General features: G+C 41.3%; 1 protein-coding gene across 1 annotated transcript in view; it reads right to left on the reverse strand.

The window, feature by feature from the left end:
* Positions 1 to 5,130: 5,130 nt before the first annotated feature.
* Positions 5,131 to 21,629, reverse strand: part of marco (macrophage receptor with collagenous structure) — a 28,673-nt gene continuing 12,174 nt past the window's right edge. The window contains exons 6-11 of the mRNA XM_086266881.1: positions 18,063 to 18,134; positions 14,515 to 14,583; positions 8,561 to 8,596; positions 7,212 to 7,265; positions 6,538 to 6,702; positions 5,131 to 6,008 (exon numbers count right to left, since the gene is read on the reverse strand). Of these exons, the coding sequence (XP_086123007.1) occupies positions 5,878 to 6,008; positions 6,538 to 6,702; positions 7,212 to 7,265; positions 8,561 to 8,596; positions 14,515 to 14,583; positions 18,063 to 18,134 (527 nt within the window). The 3' untranslated portion in view covers positions 5,131 to 5,877. The remainder of the gene's footprint in view (positions 6,009 to 6,537; positions 6,703 to 7,211; positions 7,266 to 8,560; positions 8,597 to 14,514; positions 14,584 to 18,062; positions 18,135 to 21,629) is intronic.

Consider the following 21,629-nt stretch of genomic DNA (forward strand, 5'->3'; position numbering starts at 1 on the left):
TTTATCTATCAACTGTTACCGCCCTGACCTTTATTTCTCTCTCGGACACAAAGAAGGTAAAAACAATTTTATTTATTTGGGCATTTTCTATGAGTGTATAGTGACATGATTTGTATAAATATTTGTTTCATGGAAATGAGAGTAAAAAAGGGAGATGAAAAAGGAGCAGCCCTGGTGAAGTCCAACACGCACTGAGAATGAGTTGGACTGGTTATGGTTACGCAGGGATCAAATGTCTCGTAGCAACAAGCCAGACACCCTCAGTAGTTGGCGCACAGGTGAATCACTTTGGTTCCCCTGCTTAAAGATGAGTGTCACCACCTTAGTCTGCCAGCACAGAGGCACCATCCGAGATCACCACAGAATGTTGTAGAGGCATGCCAACCATTACAGCTCTACAACATCTAGGGCAGGGGTGGGCAATTCCAGGCCTCGAGGGCCGGTGTCCTGCAGGGTTTAGATCTCACCTTGGGTCAACACACCTGAATCACATGATTAGTTCGTTACCAGGCCTCTGGAGAACTGCAGGAGCTAATTTAGCCATTTAAATCAGCTGTGTTGGTTCAAGGACACGTCTAAAACCTGCAGGGACACTGGCCCTCAAGACCTGGAGTTGCCCACCCCTGATCTAAGGCCTTCAGGAATTCAGGGCAAATCTCCTCTAACCCAGAGGCCCAACCACCAAGGAGCTGTTCAACTGCCTCAGTGACCTCGGCCCCAGTGTTGGGCTACTCTGCTTTTTCTATAGAAGACATGTCAGCTGCTTTTACCGCCTTGTTATGTCCTCCTGTCACGGTTCTGGGTCAGTTTTGGCCCAGTATTTTTAGTTCTTATGTTTTGGTTTATTTTTGCATCATGAGTTGCTTTTTGATGCTCTTGTGCTTTGTTGATTATTAAAAGGATTCTATGTTTCTGTTTATTCGTGTTTAAGGATTTGTTGCCTCATGTATAGTTTGAGTTCCATGTGTTATTTTCTGTCTGCCTCTCAGTGATGGTTTCTTGTTTCCTGTTTTATTGTGAAAGTCCGTGTCTTATGTGAGTCTTATGTGCCTCCCTTGTCTCCGCACGTTAATTACTTCCAGCTGTGTCCCCCACCTGTGTGTAATCTCCCTGTGTTTCTCTGAGTGTATTTAAGTCTTCTGTTGTTGTAGTCGCTGGTCCATCTGTGTGTCCACCGTGCGTCGTCTGTGTGTTCTCCCTGCTGTCCGTCGTCATTTACCTCTGCCCTTCCTCCTTCATGTTTGAGTTCTGGTTCGTGTTTTGTAGTTTAGTTGTTCTCAGTTTAGACCGTCTGCAGTCCCGTTTGCCGTTTTTCTATTTTGTACTTTGTGTTCAATAAACCACCTTCACGCCTTTACAAGTGGCTGCGATTGGATCCTCCTTCATCATCTCCACACGGCTCATCTCACTCGGCCACCTCCGTTGACATCAGCAGCACTCCACCCTCGTATACACTCAGTTCATTGACTGTTGGCGAGAATCTCATTGAGGCAGACTAAAAGTCTTTTTCCACAGCCTCACCAAACTCATCTCATAGAGGAGTTTTTGCTCTGGCTACCACCCAATAAGATTACAAAATTAATTGTAATTAATCGATCTGAGTCTGAGGGCATAGTGCCAACTCCTTATGTTTGTACAATCAGTTGGTGTGGACAAATTGATATTTGCACAGAATTCCAATAAGAAAACACGGCTTGGATCCAGATCAGGCAGGCCATTTTTTCCAGTTACTGCCCTCCAGGTCTTGCTGTGCCCACGTGAGTTTTGAAGTCTCCCAGTAGGATGACTGAGTCACCAGTTGGAGCACCATGTGACTCCAAGAAGGCCAAGTACTGTAACTAGTGCATAAGTGCAAAAGACATTCAGGACCCATTTGCCCACCCAAAGGAACAGGGGAAAAAACCCTCTTGCCCGTTGGCAAAACCCCTAATGATTGTGAAGTCAAAATCAGATAAGGGAAGCATGAGAGATATTTACTTTGATTACACAAATATTATGGAGGAGTAGTAATGGCTTATAAATAACTGGATGTGAATAACTTGCAGTTATTACATATAATACTATACTACAGTGAATTTTTAACTAAGAGGCTCCTTTACTCTCACAACAATACTTATGTATTGGAGTCATTGTTTAAACCCAAACAACCATCTCCTTCATGCGGCTGCCCAAGGCTGACACTGGCTAGAATAACAATTCTCCTTGATAACAGGACTGTGTTTGGACCATCTGCTCCTTCAAGGTCACCTACATCAGCTGGAGGAATGCTGACTTTTGCTCAACCGGGTGAAAGGACATTCTCTCTCAAGATGAACACAGGAAAACACACCCACGCAAATCTCGTGTGTACACTGACACAGACACGCACTCACCCCCCTCCCTCCTCCCAACGCCTCCCAACGCTTACACCCACCCGACGTATGCAGGCGGATGTAAGATGTGAAGATTTATGTGCTTTCTGTGCTGAGGTGTTTTTTTCTGTTCTCGACTGCTCTCCCCTAGGAGCTCAGTCTGGGAGGAGTTTTTTCTCCTCCTCTTTTCTCATGTAATGTGTATTTGCATAGTTTTTTCGTACCTCTCTGTCTTCCCAATGATATGTTTGTGTATTCTACGTATGGTAGGAAGGGGTGCTCATGATGGCATCGTATTCTCTGGCAACCTTTAAAACAATTTCCCTCGAAATATCAATCAATCAATCAATTACCACACAGACAAGGGTCCTCAATCATGAGGGATGCTCTCTGCAACATCTGGACATAGCCAGTGGCTGTTTTACGGCCCCCACATAGAAAACACCTCAGGTGGGATCTGTTTGTCATGCTGGTAACGTTGGAAACCATCAGGACCATCAAGTTACATTTCATCTCATCAGAGAATAAAACTTTCTTCCACCTTTCAGTGTCCCATGTTTGGTGCTCTCTTGCAAAGTCCAAATGGTCAGTCTTGTGGCGTTCAAGGAGACGCGGCCTTTGAAGACATTTTTTTTAAGCTCTTCAGTCTCAGATGCCGTCTGATGGTTATGGGGCTGCAGTCGGTACAGGTAACAGCCTTAATTTGGGTCGAGGATTGCCCAGTATCTTGACGGACAGCCAACTGGATCCTCCGGCTCAATACTGGTAAAAAATTTTTGACCATTTCTGCTGTCACAGAGTAATTCCAGCACATATTTAAGTAGGTATGACGGTGTGCCACTTAACTTTGCCCGTCACAGTATGCTTGTAGCTCATATTCATAAAGCCAGGACGGTTTGCCACTACATTTTACCCGTTAAAGTATGCTTGTAGGTAACATTCAAAAAGGTAGCCTGGTTTGGCACTTAATTTTACCTGTCAGAGTATGTTTCTAGCTCTTATTAACAAAGGCAGGATGATTTGCCACTTAAATTTAGCTGAAAAAGTATGCTTGTAGGTCACATTCACAAAGGTAGGATGGTTTGGCACTTAATTTTACCTGTCAGAGTATTTTCTAGCTAATATTCACAAAGGTAGGACAGTTCGCCATTTAATTTCGTGTTGTGCGCATGTGCAGAAACATCGGGTAGGATGGTTTGTCAGGTAGGATGGATTCCCAGAACACCTGGCAAGAACAGGGGACTCCCGGCAAGTCCAGACTCGCCGAGAACGCGAGTACGGACTCGCGTACTGATGCAAGTGCTGCAAAGTTAAAAACAGTCCCTCTGTCCAATGACACTGTTGCCAGACGTATAAAGGACATTGCTAACATTAGATAAACTCAAAGACAAACGTTTTGCCTTACAATTTGATGACGCAATTGACAGCAACAAAGACTGTTTGTTTATTACTTATGTACGATTTGACATGACTAACCCTGTGTCAGGACCTGCTTTTTTGTAAAAAGGTCAGAGACAGAGCCACAGCTGAAGGATGATTCAAAATGCTGGACTGCTTCCTGGCTGAGAATGGGCTAAAGTGGGAGAACTGCATTGGTATTTGCAGTGATGGTGCACAAAACATGGCAGGGGTGAGAAAAGGACTCACCTAAAACTGAGTGGACACACTGTATTATACACACAGAAGCACTGGCATCAACCTCTGAATTAAGTGAAGTTATGACTGAAATTATAGGTGTAGACAATTTTATAAAGACCAGACCAATAAAAACAAGCGTGTTCTCTGCTGTCTGTGAGGAGATGGGAGCCGAACATCAAGCTGTGCTGTTTCACAGTGAAGCAAGGCAGCTGTCACCAGGAAAAGTCTTGTCCCGACTTTTTGAGCTCAGAGAGCAGATAAGAATGTTTTTGGAGCAGGAGCACAAGTGCAAAGTTGCAGAAAAATTTAGTGATGAGACCTTCTTGGCAAAACTGGCTGGCCTGAGTGGAAAGTTAAATGAACTAAATCTACAGCTTCAAGGGAAAGATAAAAACCTCCAAGGGACAAGATCAACTCTTTCACTCGAAAGCTTGCAACGCGAGGCAGGCGAGTTGATGAAGGAAACACAGATTCATTGAGAACCTGCATGAATTTGTTGAAACTACTGACTATGATGCCGCCTCAGTCACTCCATATATTAAGCAGCATATTCCATCATTTATGGGATACTTTAAAGAGTACTTCCATGAAAACAGTTCCCAGTATGACTGGGCGAGAGATCCTTTCAAAGCACCAGCTTCAACTGGTTTCAGCTTTGCAGAGGAGAACCAGTTCATTGACATGACATCTGACTCCACACTGAGACTGCAGTTCACATCACAGACACTGAGTGAATTCTGGTAGAGAAGCAGTATCCACTCTGAGGGCAGAAGGCTGTGGGCGTTCTTCTTACTTTTGCAACGTCTTTGTGAGACTGGCTTCTCTGCTGTTGCTGCACTGAAGACAGGTCCCAGCTAAACACTGAGCAGGAGGTGAGAGCTGCAGGATCCTGCTTCAAACCCGCTTAGAAAAGATGTGCACTGCAAAACCTGCTCATTGTAGCCATTAATCCTGACTTTTGTTTTATTTATTTTTGTTTTTTGTAGGTTAAAGTGTTTAATATATTGTGCTCCTGATTTAATGTTGCTGATCAGTTTGAATTCATCATTATTATTATTATTTATTGAGTTTGATCAATTTTATTTTTCAAGTCGGTCAAAAAATGTTCAAAGTTTAAGTAAGGATTTAATTTCTTTTTTTATTTCAGGCAAATTGTTGCAATTTTTTCTCTTACAGACTAAAAAACAATGTTAATAAAGTTATTTTTTGTTGTAAGTTGATCTACAGTGTATTTCTTTCTTTTTTGTGTCTTTAATGTAAATAAGGATAAAGTGTTAAAGCGAGGTGTACATATAACAATTTTATAGACAAATGATACTATTTATAGTTGTGGGGGGCGCAAAATGTCTTTTTCTTCCCGGGGGGGCATAAGAGAAGTCAGTAAGAAGCATTGGTTTAAGCTAATATGTTAAATATTGACATTAAAATGAAATGAATAAAATATATTGTGTGAATATATAATTAGACTGAGATGTGAACACCATTAGTCTCAGTACTGCTCCCAGGTCAGTGAGCTGTGTATCGATGTGTTTGACAGTGGTGTGAGTATCCAGAGCCACCTCACAGTACAAAGTGCAGTATTTAGTGGGGTGTAGCTGCAAGGTCACAGATTGCAAGCAATTACAAACACCAGTCTGAGTTAACTTATCAGGAATATTTTATAGTGATCTACAAGGAAAATTACTGTTACGTCATTAATGTGCAGGCTTTTGTATAGTACTGAATCACAAGCTCATAACAGGTTTTTAAAGCTCAATCATTAAAGTCAGTTTTGAGCAAAACAGTGAAGTAAAATGTGTAATATTTCCTGTGATATATACTGAACACTGAGTTTCTGAAAACATTTTGTTGCTCTTGATTCCACGAGAGCAGCGATTCCGTCTTCAGTCTACAGACAGTGTAACCCAGCGTCTTCATTGTGGTTGCAGTCATTAACACCGATTTTACCTTGAGGGCAATCAAAGATATTGTCCTCGGCTCCTGTGCACCGCAGCTCGTCCAGCCAGATCTTGCCAGACCCTACAGAAGGAAAGAAGTGTTAGAGCAGACTGGTGTTGTGCTGTTTTTCTCTGACCCAGTGTTTTAGGCTTATGAACTATGAGTTTTTGTGAGTGGGCTCTTTTTTATTTGACAGATTTTTATCAGCCAAAATAAAGGCTTACTTTCGTTTTCTTCACTTTGTCTCTGTGCATCTTCATAAAGGTTCTTTATCTTGTGATACTATGACATAAACCACCTGCTTGCATTGACAGTCCCTATGTTTACTTTTTTAATATACTTTTAGTTCCTATAAATTCTGTGCTACACTTACAACCTGTGCACACATTTTACATTCACCTGGAATTAGATGTGGCTTTATGAATTTATGTTATATTTTATGAGATTTCCTACTATTTGACCATAAAAAGTCAACATCTTATTATTTAATTTCTTTGAAATTTGGGAATAGCATTTTAAATAAATTACATAAATAAATAAATAAATAAAATAAGGTTCTAGCAGTAAGATTGAGATTCATTGAAAACAGATGACAGAGTGGGCTTGGTACCTGGGGCGGCAATAAAGGTGGAATGGACAGTCTGGAAGCCCAGCATCTTACAGATCACCAAGCCATCCACACGGTCAAATCTGTCATCACACACAGTGCCCCAGATATTGTTGTGCTTCACTTCCACTCGTCCTTGGTTTTTTCCTGGCACAAGACGCACAGTCACTGTGGTGGACAAAGTTGAGGTGACAAGATTAACAGTGGGTTTTTGTTGTTACTGGAATCATTGTTGTTATGAAAGAGATCAGGATGGTTAACAATGGTAAAAATGTCCCTGTGAGACATTTAGTTGGTTTGCATTTCATAAATGACAAATCTGGAAATGCTAACTGACAAACACGCTGCATTTTCTGTGACTACTTCACAAAAAGCCAACTTGTGTTCTGGCGATTAAATATTTCTGCTGTGAGATTTACTTACCTGGATGACTGAGCATGCATCAAGATATTTCTGCTGTGATATAGCAGCCATACTTGTTGAATCACTATGTGCTGCATGCTATTTTCATCAGTACAAATCTAATAACAAAACACTCTAAGGCTTTTATTTTCTCTCTGTCAAAAATGGTTAATGTCCCTTTAGACATTAGAATACCTTTAATACATTTTTTAATGTTTAACATCTGAGGTTTCTGAAGCTATCGCTGCTCTCAGGTCAGCATGAAGTGCACTTACACTCTGTTCCCATCTCTCCCTTCTCTCCTTTGGTACCTGGTGGCCCAGGAAGACCTGTGGAGAAAAGATTAAAGCTGACATATGAAATTACAGTAGGCCCATCATTTATTAGACAAAGACATATTTCTCCCAGTTTTGCTTTTGTACACCACTACAATAGATTTTATATCACGATGAATATTTGACTGCAGTGCAGACTTGCAACTTAAATTCAAAAGGTTTTACAAATCTTTGCATTATACACTGTCCCCTACAGAAAACAGCTGAAGTGCATGATGACAGAAAACAAACATCTACAACATCTAAGTCAACAAGGTGTCAGTCATGGACCCAAATGTATCTATCACAAACAGACTGAAGCTTATACATAATTTTATTAAGGAAGATCTACAATCAAACATCTGTCTGCTTCCTGGGCGCTTGGCGCCTAATTTGTGCTTTCATCACTTCCACTTTCCCACACTTTCAAGCTCATTGCTGACATCACAGCTCTAGTTCAGTCATATTTCTGCCTGCCTTCTTCAAGCCAATCAGCCTCCAATCTGCTTACTGGTCATCTGTCATTATGTTCAATTCATTATAAAGATCTTTGTTTACTGAACTGGCTCTCACATTAAACTTCCCTGTATGAGATATCTCTTATAGATGTTGCCTAGTGGAACTTTTCTAACAAAACCAGCTCTTTTTGTGGAATATGTAACCCCCAGAAAAAGTAAGGAAAAACTAAGCTTCCAGTGTGTGAGAGAAACAAGACTCCAAGTCATATTTTCTCCATCTTTTATGGAAGCCCGTTTCCACTACAAAAAAAAATAATAACACGTATCCATAACTCGAAATTTTGAGCTACTTTCTTTGAATTTCGACTTATTAACTTGAAATTTCAAGAAACATAGCTCGAAATTTCAAGTTACTTTTCTCAAAACTTTGAGTTAGCTCTGCCAATCAGTAATCAACGTGAATGAGGTCACTTTCTTGTTACCGGGAAGCATATGGCGCAGACTAACGCGCAAAACCGGATCGCAACAAATTGGCGCTTTAGCGAGTGCGTTTGCTGATAGTAACACCATGTGATTCAGCCAATAACACAAGGATTTTATCATTTTTGAAGCCAAGCTGAAAATACTCAGCAATCTGTGCATTCATGACTGGATGTAATACCGGTAGCTTACCTGAGGGCTTCAGCTTCCGGGTAACAAGGAAATGACGTCATTCACGTAGATTACCGATTGGCAGCGCTAACTCGAAATTTTGAGTTAACAAGTCGAAATTTTGAGAAAATAAGTCGAAGTTTTGAGTTATGGATCCTTTTTTTAGTCGTGGAAACGGGCTTGTTGATTAAATGTGCTTACCTTGTGTTCCATTGTAACCACTTGGCCCTCTAGGACCTGTCGTGAAAATGACAAAATGAAATCTCATGAAAGAGAAAAACACAAACAGCACAAACATATAAGAATATGGATTGGTATGGGTTTAACAAATACTGTTTTAAAACACTGTTTCACATTAGTCACACTGTACACACACGGTATTCACAGCACTTCACTTGTTCCACATTGTGTCATGTCAGAGACTTTTTCCAAAATAGCGTGAATTCATTTTTCGCCTGATCATTCTTCACAGTTTCCCACAATGACAAAGTTTTAAAAAAGTCTGAAAGTTTCAAATTCTCACAAATTTATTAAAAATAAAGACATAACAAAACATATGTATTAACGCTGAAAACTGACCTCAGGTGCATCCTGTTTCCCCTGATAATTTGTCAGCTGTTACAACTTGAAAGTTTTAAATTTAGTTGGTTGGACATGATTGGGAAAAGTACATGTCTGTCTAAGGTCCCACAGTTGACAGTGCAGGTTAGAGTGCAAACCAAGCCATGAAGTCCAAGCACTTGTCTGTAGACCTCTGAGACAGGATTGTGTCGAGGCACAGATCTGGGAATGAGTACGGAAGAATTTCTGCACCACGGAAGGTCCCAGTGAGAACAGTGGTCTCGATCATCCATAAAGACGTTTGCAACCACCATGACTCTTCTCAGAGCTGGAATCCTGATCAGTCTGAGTAATTGGGATTGGTGGGCCTTAGTCAGGGACAACACAATGGCCAAGAAGCCAATGATCACTTTACCAAACATCATGTGATGGTATTTCTGCAGCAGGAACTGGGACACTAGTCATGGTCAAGGGAAAGATGAATGCAGTGATGGACACATTCATGATGAAAACCAGCTTCAGTGCACTCTGGACCTTGACTTAGTCAAAGGTCTCCCAACAAAACAATGGCCTCCACACGGCCAAGATAACAAAGGAGTGGCTTCAGGACCACCTGTGAACGTCCTTGAGTGACTCAGCCAGAGCCCAGACTTGAACCCACTGAATATCTCTGGAGAGATCTGATAATAGCTGTGCACTAACACTTCCCATCATGCCCAGTAGAGCCCGAGAGGATCTACTAAGAAGACTGGGAGAAACTGCCCAAAAAAGTGTGCCAAGCATGAAGCATTATACTTAAAAGACTTGCGACAGTTCTGCCAAAGTTACACCAGAAAATGTATTCAGCAAAGGCTGTGAATGTTTATGCACGTGTTATATTTTTGTTTTTTATTTTTAATAAATTTGCAAGAATTGCAAGAAAACTTTTGTCACTTTGTCTTATTGGGTATTGAGTGTAGAACTTTGAGGTGAAAATGAATTTAATTCATTATGGAATAAGGCAATAACTTGTCAAAATACAGCACAAGTGACACGCTGTGATTATTTTTTTGATACTTTGATTAGTTGATTAGAATGGTTTATTTGAAGAGTTTCAGTCAGGTTTCAGAGCTCATCACAGCACAGAAACAGCTTTAGTGAAGGTTACAAATGATCTTCTTATGGCCTCTGACAGTGGACTCATCTCTGTGCTTGTCCTGCTAGACCTCAGTGCAGCGTTCGATACTGTCGACCATAATATCCTATTAGAGCGATTAGAACATGCTGTAGGTATTACAGGTACTGCGCTGCAGTGGTTTGTATCATATCTATCTAATAGACTCCAGTTTGTAAGATAAGATAAGATAAGATAAGATAAGATAACCTTTATTAGTCCCACACGTGGGAAATTTGTTTTGTCACAGCAGGAAGTGGACAGTGCAAAGGTTATGAGGCAAAAATTAGAATACAATAAGAATAAATACAGTACACAGCTGTACAGAATAGAATAAAATACTATATACAGTAGAATAAAATAAAATAAATATACAATAAGATAAAAATAGAATACAAATACAAATACTATATACAACTGAGTAAAAATACAACAATGACAGAAAGGATTATTGCACTTAGTATTATTGCATATGTATGGATGTGTGTGCTTGATCAGTTAAAGTCTTTATTATGGAGTCTGACAGCAGTGGGGAGGAAAGACCTGCGAAATCTCTCCGTCCCACACCGTGGGTGCCGCAGTCTCCCACTGAAGGAGCTGCTCAGTGCTGTCACAGTCTGCTGCATGGGGTGGGAGACGTTGTCCAACAGGGATGACAGCTTAGCCGCCGTTCTCCTGTCACTCACCACCTCCACTGGGTCCAGAGGGCATCCTAGAACAGAGCTGGCCCTTCGGATCACCCTGTTCAGTCTCTTCCTGTCCCCAGCAGAGATGCTGCCGCCCCAGCAGACCACACCATAAAAGATAGCAGAAGCCACAACAGAGTCATAGAAGGTCTTCAGGAGTGGGCCCTCCACTCCAAACGACCTGAGTCTCCGCAGCAGGTACAGCCTGCTCTGCCCTTTCCTGTAGAGGGCGTCTGAGTTATGAGTCCAGTCCAGTCTGTTGTTCAGATGAACACCAAGGTACCTGTAGCTGTCCACAGCCTCAATGTCCATACCTTGGATGTTCAGTGGTTGCAGTGGAGAATGCTTGTGCCTGCGGAAGTCTACCACCAGTTCCTTGGTTTTACTGGCGTTGATCTGGAGGTAGTTCAGCTGGCACCAGTCCACAAAGTCTTGGGTCAGACCTCTGTACTCCTTGTCGTCCCCATCAGTGATGAGGCCGACTATTGCAGAGTCATCAGAGAACTTCTGCAGGAAGCACTGGGTGGAATTGTGGGAGAAGTCTGCAGTGTAGATGGTGAAGAGGAACGGAGCCAGAACCGTTCCCTGTGGGGCCCCCGTACTGCAGACGACCCTGTCCGACACACAGCCCTGAGTCCTCACATACTGTGGTCGGTCGGTGAGGTAGTCCAGGATCCAGGTAGTGAGGTGATGGTCCACTCCAGAGTTCACCAGCTTGTCCTTTAGAACCGAGGGAAGAATGGTGTTGAAGGCACTGGAGAAATCAAAGAACATGATTCTCACAGTGCTTCCAGCGGTCTCCAGGTGTGCATGTAAATGGAGAGTCCTCTTCACACACTGAGGTTAATTATGGAGTTCCACAGGGTTCAGTGCTAGGACCAATTCTGTTTACATTATACATGCTTCCCTTAGGCAGCATCATTAGAAGACATAACATACATTTACACTGCTATGCCGATGACACCCAGCTCTATCTGTCCATGAAGCCAGATAACACACACCAATTAGTTAAACTGCAGGAATGTCTTAAAGACATAAAGACCTGGATGGCCGCTAACTTTCTGCTTCTTAATTCAGATCAAACTGAGGTTATTGTACTCTGCCCTGAAAATCTTAGAAATATGGTATCTAACCAGATTCTTACTCTGGATGGCATTACCTTGGCCTCCAGTAACACTGTGAGGAACCTTGGAGTCATTTTTGACCAGGACATGTCCTTCAAAGCACATATTAAACAAATATGTAAGACTGCTTTCTTCCATTTGCGCAACATCTCTAAAATTAGAAATATCCTGTCTCAGAGTGACGCTGAAAAACTAGTTCATGCATTTATTACTTCCAGGCTGGACGACTGTAATTCATTATTATCAGGAAGTCCTAGAAACTCCCTGAAAAGCCTTCAGCTGATCCAAAATGCTGCAGCAAGAGTCCTGACAGGGACTAGAAAGAGAGAGCTTCCTTTGTTTTGGCTTCCTGTTAAATCCAGAATTGAATTCAAAATCCTGCTCCTCACATACAAGGTCTTAAATAATCAGGCCCCATCTTATCTTAATGACCTTGTAGTACCATATCACCCTATTAGAGCACTTCGCTCTCGCTCTGCAGGCCTACTTGTTGTTCCTAGAGTATTTAAAAGTAGAATGGGAGGCAGAGCCTTCAGTTTTCAGGCCCCTCTTCTGTGGAACCAGCTTCCAGTTTGGATTCAGGAGACAGACACTATCTCTACTTTCAAGATTAGGCTTCAAACTTTCCTTTTTGCTAAAGCATATAGTTAGGGCTGGACCAGGTGATCCTGAATCCTCCCTTAGTTATGCTGCAATAGACGTAGGCTGCCGGGGGATTCCCATGATGCATTGAGTTTTTCCTTTCCAGTCACCTTTCTCACTCACTATGTATTAACAGACCTCTCTGCATTGAATCATATCTGTTATTAACCTCTGTCTCTCTTCCACAGCATGTCTTTATCCTGTCTTCCTTCTCTCACCCCAACCGGTCGCAGCAGATGGCCCCGCCCCTCCCTGAGCCTGGTTCTGCCGGAGGTTTCTTCCTGTTAAAAGGGAGTTTTTCCTTCCCACTGTCGCCAAAGTGCTTGCTCATAGGGGGTCATATGATTGTTGGGTTTTTCTCTGTATCTATGAAGCGCCTTGAGGCGACTTTTGTTGTGATTTGGCGCTATATAAATAAAATTGAATTGAATTGAATTGAATAGTCAGTAAGACTAAAACAATGACGTATACAGTAAATGCAAAGTATTTCCATTTTCAAATAAGGTTTGCTGTGACCTACAAAGAAAAGAAGAGGGATGAAGTCCAAATTGCCCTCAGTGTATCCACCAGTGTTCTGAGTGCTCAGTTAGGCTAGAAAAGCCTTAAATAATTTTCAGTCCGTTTATTTCTGGATTTGTGTACACATTCAGTTTTGTGTACACATTCAGTTTTGTGTATACATTCAGTTTTGTGTACACATTCAGTTTTGTGTATACATTCAGTTTTGTGTACACATTCAGTTTTGTGTACACATTCAGTTTTGTGTATACGTTCAAGACAATATATTTCTGAAGGTGGTATTGACATAAAATTCTCACCAGAGAATCAGTAACAACAGTAACAACCCATCCTATCCATACATGCACAGAAATCAAACCATATGTGTCCATAAATTATGTGTAATAATGAGAATTGACACAGGGAGAAAGTATTGAACGGATTAACAAAGGGAGGTGCATAAAGGCATGTAAAGTCATAACAGACATCTTGCAAAACTGCAGGATTGATCACTCTGCGAGCCAAATTCACCAAATCAGCTCCATCTCTGTGTGCTTCAGGACCAGTTTCCCATCAAAAATCTCTATTATCTGCCTTATTTACTTGTTTATTACGCACCAGTTGTGTACAGTGCTGCTGGCTGCTGTTTTTCTGTTTTCCTAAAATGACTTCTGACAAGAAAGCCTCATTCCTGCTATTCACTACAAAAAAATTTAACCTTTTATTGGTAGTGAATTATGCCAAATTGCTAAACGCATAGCTATGTTTCTAATAAAACCTCTGTAACTTTGTGAAAAACAAGGTTTCTGATTTTCACTTTCTAATATAAATATTTATTTTGTTTCTTTTTCTTTATCATGTAGAAAAACTGTTAAATATGAAACTTCTTTACACTGACAGAAAGGGGAGATTCACCGGTCCGACCGCTTAGATGGGTCGTACGTGGCCTGCAATGTAAAATGAGTTCGACAGCCCTGGCCTAGGCGGTGTCACCATAACTGCCATTAGTGATTGGGATGAAAACCAGGGATCCATTGTCAGCCCCTACGCTGGTGCAGTCGGTCACCCAGGACCGGAATATATCTAGGGACAATGCTGGAATATCTAGGAAGCATATCCTCGGCTTGTGGCCTTCATCAGGACCCTGATGAAGGCCACAAGCCGAAACATCTATTATTAAAGTTGTTCATCTTCCCTCAAGTGTTGCTGGAGTTTCTGCTTTGTGAATTCTTTTATCCTCTCCATGCACCTTGGAAGCAGGTGAAGTTGTGCCAGAAAATTCTTTTTGCCTTAAAGAAAACTTTGACATATTTAAACGATGCCTTCTCTGTGCGGTTAATGAATGGTGAAATAAAAAATGTCATATAGTCTTTTACAAGTCAACAAGTGCAGAGAAAGAGGATGATTGGTCGCCCTAGTGTATAATCTGCTTCAGTTTGAATTTGAGTGAATCCTCAACACGGCTGCAATGAATTTAACCAAAAACCTTACCTGGACTGCCAGGGTCACCTTTCTCTCCCTTTGCACCTGGTCCTTGATCCCCAGGTGGACCCCTAGGACCTGCATTTGTAAAGACAACAATGGTGATTTTAAAATGTCTGTTTAACTTTTATGGGAGCAAATTTTAACTCGTAAATGTAAATTAACAAAAGACAGACATCCCAACCAGTTTCCTCTTATCTAAGGGTGACATTTGTAGTCACCTTTCAGAAGAACACCAAAGCCGTGAAACATCCAAATAACACAAACTTACATACATTGTTTCAGCTGACGATCTTAGCAGCTGCTCACAATGAATAGCCTTTCTGCAGGACAGGTTTATGGCCAGATGAGACAAAAACTGAACCATCTGGCCTCTGTTACATGCAATGGGGATGTGCAGGTGAGGTGCTGTTTCTCTTCCTCTGCTGCTCATTTTTCCCAGCCTGCACCTGGACTCACTGAGCAGTTAGCCATAAAACATTATAAAGTCTGTTTGAGGTCCACTTGCAATTTTCTCTGCTCTCTAGAGTCTGAGATTCTGCTGAGCAGAATGGAAAGACACAGTCGTTTTGACAGTTTCGGGAACAGTGTAGATGTTTTTTTGCTGCTACTAGTGAAGGCTGGCCGGCCACAGAAGTGCGTCTGGTTGTTGGTTGTGTTGTTTTTTCCTTTAGACAGGTTAGTTTGTGTTGTGACTTTTCTCTTTCTGTTCTCTTATTGATATAATGATCTTGTCTGCATTCAGGGTCCAATCCCGCCCTGACTGTTCATGACAGTTAGGGCTTTTAAAATGAAGCATATTATTTATACCTTGATGATGGTGATAACATCTGGCTCTGGAGCTGTTTGGCTGCCAGTGGTACCGGTACATTGCACAAAGTTGTTAGAATAATGAAGAACGACAATGATTTCCAAATTCTTCAACATAACCTCCAATCTAAGCTAGACGGTTAAAACTTGTTGTGTTTTCCGGTACATTTGCATAATGACTGAAGCTGGTACCACTGACTAACAATGGATGTCAGTTTCAAGTACCTTGGTGTCACAGAGGGAAACCAAACTGCTCGGAAAGTCTCAACCACAAAATACCTGCAGAGCGTAAGAAACATCCTGAGGAGTCAGCTGAATCGGAAGAACAAGTAGAGGAAGAAGGCTGTAGGGATCGATGTAGTGATACCAAGTGGTAGCAACACCAGGAAGAAGGAATGTGAGAAGCTCGAGGAATACCGAGAGCTCACAGAGGAGCCAGAGAAGAAGTGGAAGGTGAAGGCTGCCTTCCAGTCGAGAAAGGTTGGACTGAGAGAATGAAGCCCTCCCTGCTCGCCTCTTATTAAGTCTGAGAGGGTAAAAAGACATCTGGCCTTTTAAGTTTAAAGTGATACAGAGTGCTAAACAAAGTTCATGTGTGCAAATTGAAGCTATAGTCAAAGATATAAGGAAGAGGAAGGAAGGCTCTTTTTATTATAAATTGTTTGAAGTGAGTTTGACTCTGGCCGTCGTTTTAGAGAACCTGTGAGGAAGAACAAGAGACTCCAGGTTTCTTTTATCCCAACTGCAACCCGTCTCCTTAATGGCAAATAACTGTCTTGTGGCTTTTTATCATTGTTTTGTTTATTCTTATTGCTTCCCCTTGTGGGACAATAAAATATTGAATTGAATATGTCTAATTAACATGCTGAATGAGATATGCAGTTTGAGTAATAAAAATAATTCTAATGTCTAGACTTTGTGTGTGTGTAGACATGCTGTTGCTCTCCTTGTGTCTCATCGTTTGCCTCCCTGTGTCATGGTCCTGGGTCATTTTGACCCAGTGTTCTTAGTTTTCCTGTGGTTTTGTATTTTGTTCCTTATGTTCATTGGATTGTTTGGTTTGGTATTTGGATCCCCCCTGTGTCCATGCTGTTATTGTGGTGTTTGTTCTGGTACCGTGTTCCCGTCCTTTGTGTTCTGTGTTCTCCTCATCCCCCCATATTCATCCTTCTTCTCTGCCTCTCTCTCTGTGCCCATCTCTGTGTACTGTGTTGTGTTCAAGGTCCACATCTTGGTGTCAGTATTTTCAGGTTCGTGTCCTCCCCGCTCTGTCACGAGTAATTGTCTTCAGCTGTGTTCCCCGTGTGTTCCCACTTCCCTCATTACCTTCTGTGTATTTATGTCAAAGTGTCCCTTTGTTCCGTGTTGCGTCGTCCCTCTAGGTTGTGTGCATTTACCGTGTCTTCCCAGCGCCTCAGCTTTAGTTGCTCCCAGTATAGTTGACTTCTTATGTTCCTGTTAATAAAGACCTGCCTTTGAGTTCATCCCCGTGTGTCTAGAGCCGTGCATTTTGGGTCCTCTCTTGCCTTCACACAGCCGCCGCATGACACCCTGCTTGTTTATCTCCATTGCTGTATCCGGCTGTATGTCTTAAGTCTCAGTGTTTCCTGTTCATTCTCTCGTCCTGTGTTCAGTGTGCTAAGTTTTGCTTCCCCTGTCTCATCACATCTTGTTCACTCCAGCTGTTTCCACTTCCCTCGTCATCCCTCAGCGTATTTATTGTCTCTCCCTCAGTCTGTAAATCTTCTGTCCTCCCTCGTGTCTCCATGTCCTCTCATTCTTTCCATGTGTTTCAGGTATTTTGTATTTAGTTTTTTTATGGTTGGCTCTTCGTTTAATTTTGTTTCTCTGTTTTGTTCTTGTTCATTATCAGCCACAATAAACGGCTCGTTTTTTTCCAGAAGCTCAAACATACATTTGTGCTTCTGAACTGGCTAAATACAAGACTGTGCATGAGGATTATGTATATGAAACTACTTTTTGAAAGACTCCCTCAGACTATTCATTTATTCATGACCTGCATTCTCTGAGACTGTTTTTGTGCTCAAAGATGAATTCTCATGCTTCTCATTCAGAAAGGGTTTATGAAGCAGCACAGCCTGAAACGATCATTGGTGTAAGTCAGTCAGTTAAGGCAGAGATGGGTTGTGCACCCACACCTGCTCCTAGGGTGGCCAAGGTCCCCCCATTCCCTGCAGCTGTACTAGTTTCTCGGGGGACACTGGCTAGGACCCAGCTGGCACCAGCTCCTGCTTCGAGGGCAGCTGGGCTCCTGCCTACCCCTGCACCCATACCAGTGCCTCAGGTTTGGGAGGCTGGGGCTCAGCCAATCGCGTTTCCTGGTCTCAAATCAGTTAGGGCCCTGCTGGTTTCCGCTCCAGTACCTGGTTCTCAGGTAGAGACAGCGGGTGCCAGATCATTGCTGATGCCACTCCAAGGTAAGGGCAGCCATGACCCAGCCTGCTCCTGCATCCGTTCCTACTCCTTGGGTGGGAGTGTCTGGTCTGCCCCGGCACCCATTCTCGTTCCCAAGGTGCTAAAATATTGTCGCCAACAGTACTGAATGTTGCACTGGGGTCGTGCTTTGATCTGTGAGATGATATCTCCAGTCTCCCCAGTACAGAAGCTGGTTGTAAAGGATGCACTGAAGCAACTTTGATAAGATTTCAGAGAATGTGAGCAGCTCTTACTATAGCTGCCACAGGATGGACTGTATAGGCATATTAAACTCTACCATTTTCCAGTACCTGGCTCTCCTTGTTCTCCTTTGTCTCCCCTTTCACCCTTTGGTCCTGGAAGGCCGTTATCTCCATGGTCTCCTGGAAAGAAACATACCGGTATGTGATGGATTATAATATCTGATGACGCAAGCATGCAGAAAAAAAGCACACACGGCCAGTGCAGTTAGAAGATGACCACAAGACAAACCAATTTTATTACTCCACATCATATTTTTATAAAATGCATAAAATTTTGATTATAAAAAAGAAAGTGAAAATGTAAAGAACATTGCAGTTCTACACAGGACTTGTATTGTTGTTGTAGAAGTTGTGATCAGTTGGAATATCTTGTTAATTCTTTCTATTGTGAACTATTTTTAGTGTTGTTTTTCTATATTATTTATTATATTTACATACCAATATGCTATAAGCTATTCTATAAAAAAAAAAACTATAAAATTCCGTTTTTTGAAAAATAAAAATACAAACTTGTTCCCTAAAAAAGTAATTTCATTTAAAGGCGATTTTCTAATTTTGGCACATTTTATATCAACGTAAAAGTAGAAAAATCTATTTCCTAGATAATCAAGTTGTTTCCACAACATATGATGATAGTTTGCAAAATCCATGAACTGCCAAAGTTAATGACTGAATAATCTTTCAAATACTTAATAAATTTAACGTCTATTTTTATTTTTGTTGACTGTATTACGGAAGAAACTTGTGCTGTAGAAGCTATGCAGATGCTACACATCAGGAAAACAAAGTCACCTCACCATGGTTTTCTGTTGAACCGATTTAAAATAGTAAGTTTGTGCTTGATATTAGTAACATGGTTTATTCAGCAAAATATACACTGTACCTAGACATTAGTGTTTAGATCAGTTATATTAACCCTGTAGTGTCACCACAGAAGTAAAAGAGCTGATATATTTTTTTAAGTTTACATCGATCACAAAATCGAGTGGGAGTTAGCGACTTCCACTTGGTCAAACAGCTGAACTCTCGTCTTGTCTCTCTATTCAGGAGATTCAACTTCACCGTAACTTATTGGTTGGGTATTAGAAATTGAAAAACGAATGCTCTGTCTGTGCAACTTTCTACCTCAGAAACAGCATGTCAAGAAAGGTGGGATCGACAGAGTCTGAATTTGCCGGCTTAGCTCATATTAAATTGGAGAGAGGTGATACCATCCAGCCTTTTATGTTTACAGTGATGCAAAGTGCTATGATAGTTTATCTGTATGTGCTTTTGCTAATAGTAAATCATTTTTATTCTTAATGAAAGATGTAATCAAAGTATAAGTCTAATTATCATGAAGAACTGCAGTTTGAGCAATAATGATTCCTGATATTCTGGTCTTTTCCTGTAATTTGATGCGCATGCTTGTATGTACTTCTGTGTTGTCTTACAGTTTGGTTTTGTGTTTTTCTCATTTTTGCCATGTTAGATTACAAAATCAAGAGGATTTGGATTTCCACTGATTTCTGCAGGAAGACAACTTCCAAGGACTTGGCTGGATTACATCAACACAGAACAGAAATACTTTTCTTCAGCCTGAATTCTGCCCATTCTCTCCTCAACCTCTCTCCTCTCAAAATCAGCATTAGCTGAGTTGTGGACATTCTATTTTTCACCTTGTGAAACTGTAAAGGTAAAAACCTGTTTATTATTGACATCAAATCACTCAGATGTCATAATAGCATTAAAAATGAACTCTGTAGTTTTTCAGGCTTAATCAGAGGCCAACCTGGCAACCAAATCTTCAGAGGATGCATGATCGACATCTGGAGGACTGCGAAGCTGTTAGCGCTTGATCACAAGAGATTTCAAACCACAGGAAAGTCACTGGGGTTATTAGAGGCAAGTAAACACACAGCACGTACATGCTATTGTTGTTTACTGTGGCTTAACCTGTCAAGGACAAAAATGTAAAAAAAATTCAAGCCTTGAAATCATAGCTTTCCTACTTTTTCTACAGTATGGAGTGACAGGTTGGTGAGTAGCACTGTTGCCTCAGAGCAAGAGTTCGAATCCACCAATTGGGCTTTCTGTGCATGTTTGCATGTTGTCCCTGCGTTTGTGGCCCTTTAGGTACATGCAGTTAGTAGGGTTAGGGTAAGGATGCTAAATGGTCCATAGGTGTGAATGGTTGTCTGTGGTCTCCTTGCTATAATAAAGAAATTGAATCACGTGGAAATTCATTGCATGATCATTTTTTTATGTTCATTCAAAGGTTGTTTTTTTTTCTTTCTTGAGTATAGGATCAGAGACTCCGACCTTTTAAACCGAGAGCAGGTTCCAGACCTTCCTGACACAGGGGTGCCTGATTGAGATCCACAAAAGCACATCAGCTAATGGGGCCAAAATGTCAGTAACGATGTACTTTGTATGTTATTATCACAACTTTCTTTCTCCAGATTTGACCAATCTCAGAAATGAACATGGAGGAAGATTTCATCAAGATGTAAAAGTAATAGAAACCAATATATGAGCACAGGGCTGGATATAGGTCCCGGTAGGTTTAGATATCTTTTTTCCCAATAAATGAAATTGCAATTTAAAACCTGCATTTCCTGTTCACTCAGGTTATCTTTGTCTAAAATGATGTGATGATTTGAAACATCGGAAACAAGTGAGTGCAACAGAAATACAAAAAGGTAAGAAATCAGGGAGCTGTCAAATACTTTGTCACCGCACAGAACGTGACTATTTTACACTAGCATCCCCAGGCTTCTACCTTTCTACCTATAAAACCCGAGAGCAGCCAAATGGCTGGTAGGCTTTTAGCTAAGCTTTAGCTTCAGCCAAGTGGAAGCTAAATTGGCTGTATCAAGCATGCACCGGGACGAAGGAAAGACGGGTGGACTTCCTGGTGGCGCTTGCAACAGAGTTGGCTCACTCTCATGTAGCTGCGAAGAAGGCAAGAAAAGAACAGTTGCTTCGGACACAACCCTCCACACCTAGCCCTGGAAAAAGAGCCATGTGTCAGGTCAAACACAACTAGGGTTGCCAACTCCCTGAAAAATAAATAAGGGACACCTCGTGGCCAGGGCCGGGCGACCCAGTTGTCTTCACCCTTCCCAGTGTGGTGAATTTTCTAGCTCTTTTTTTGTGTGTGAAATTATTTTTTTTAACCCTTTGACTTGAATTTGATTTAAGTAGATGTGTATTCTTTGTGATATGAACACATGTGAAACAAATGATCATTTAGCCATTTATTTTTAGCTCAAAATGACAACATTAACACAGTAAAACAGGTCTCTTTCTTAAACAGAAGCCTGTCATGCTTAACTTTTGAGAATATAAGTAAATCTTTCTTTAAAAGAACTCTGTCCTGCTTAACTTAAAATAATAGAAAACAATAGAAAGAAAAATATTCTTGTAACAGTGCACATTTAGTGCATTTAGTACAATTGGCTTCAGTTGAAATATTATTTCAGCTTTTCTAATGCTAATCAGCTGCTCCTGTTTGTAAACCCGCTTGTTCCCATGATTACGCATCTTAACTCATCATCATTATTCATCTATGTATTACTTTTATGTATTAGTCATCTATTTGTTGTAATCATCTATCCTTGCAGTTGTTTATTA

Source organism: Aulonocara sp. 'chitande type north' Nkhata Bay, linkage group LG16 (assembly GCF_057382095.1).
Source record: "Aulonocara sp. 'chitande type north' Nkhata Bay isolate Kocher_YH1m ecotype deep benthic linkage group LG16, A_spYH_male_GT1.1, whole genome shotgun sequence".
In the NCBI taxonomy this organism is placed as follows: domain Eukaryota; kingdom Metazoa; phylum Chordata; class Actinopteri; order Cichliformes; family Cichlidae; genus Aulonocara; species Aulonocara sp. 'chitande type north' Nkhata Bay.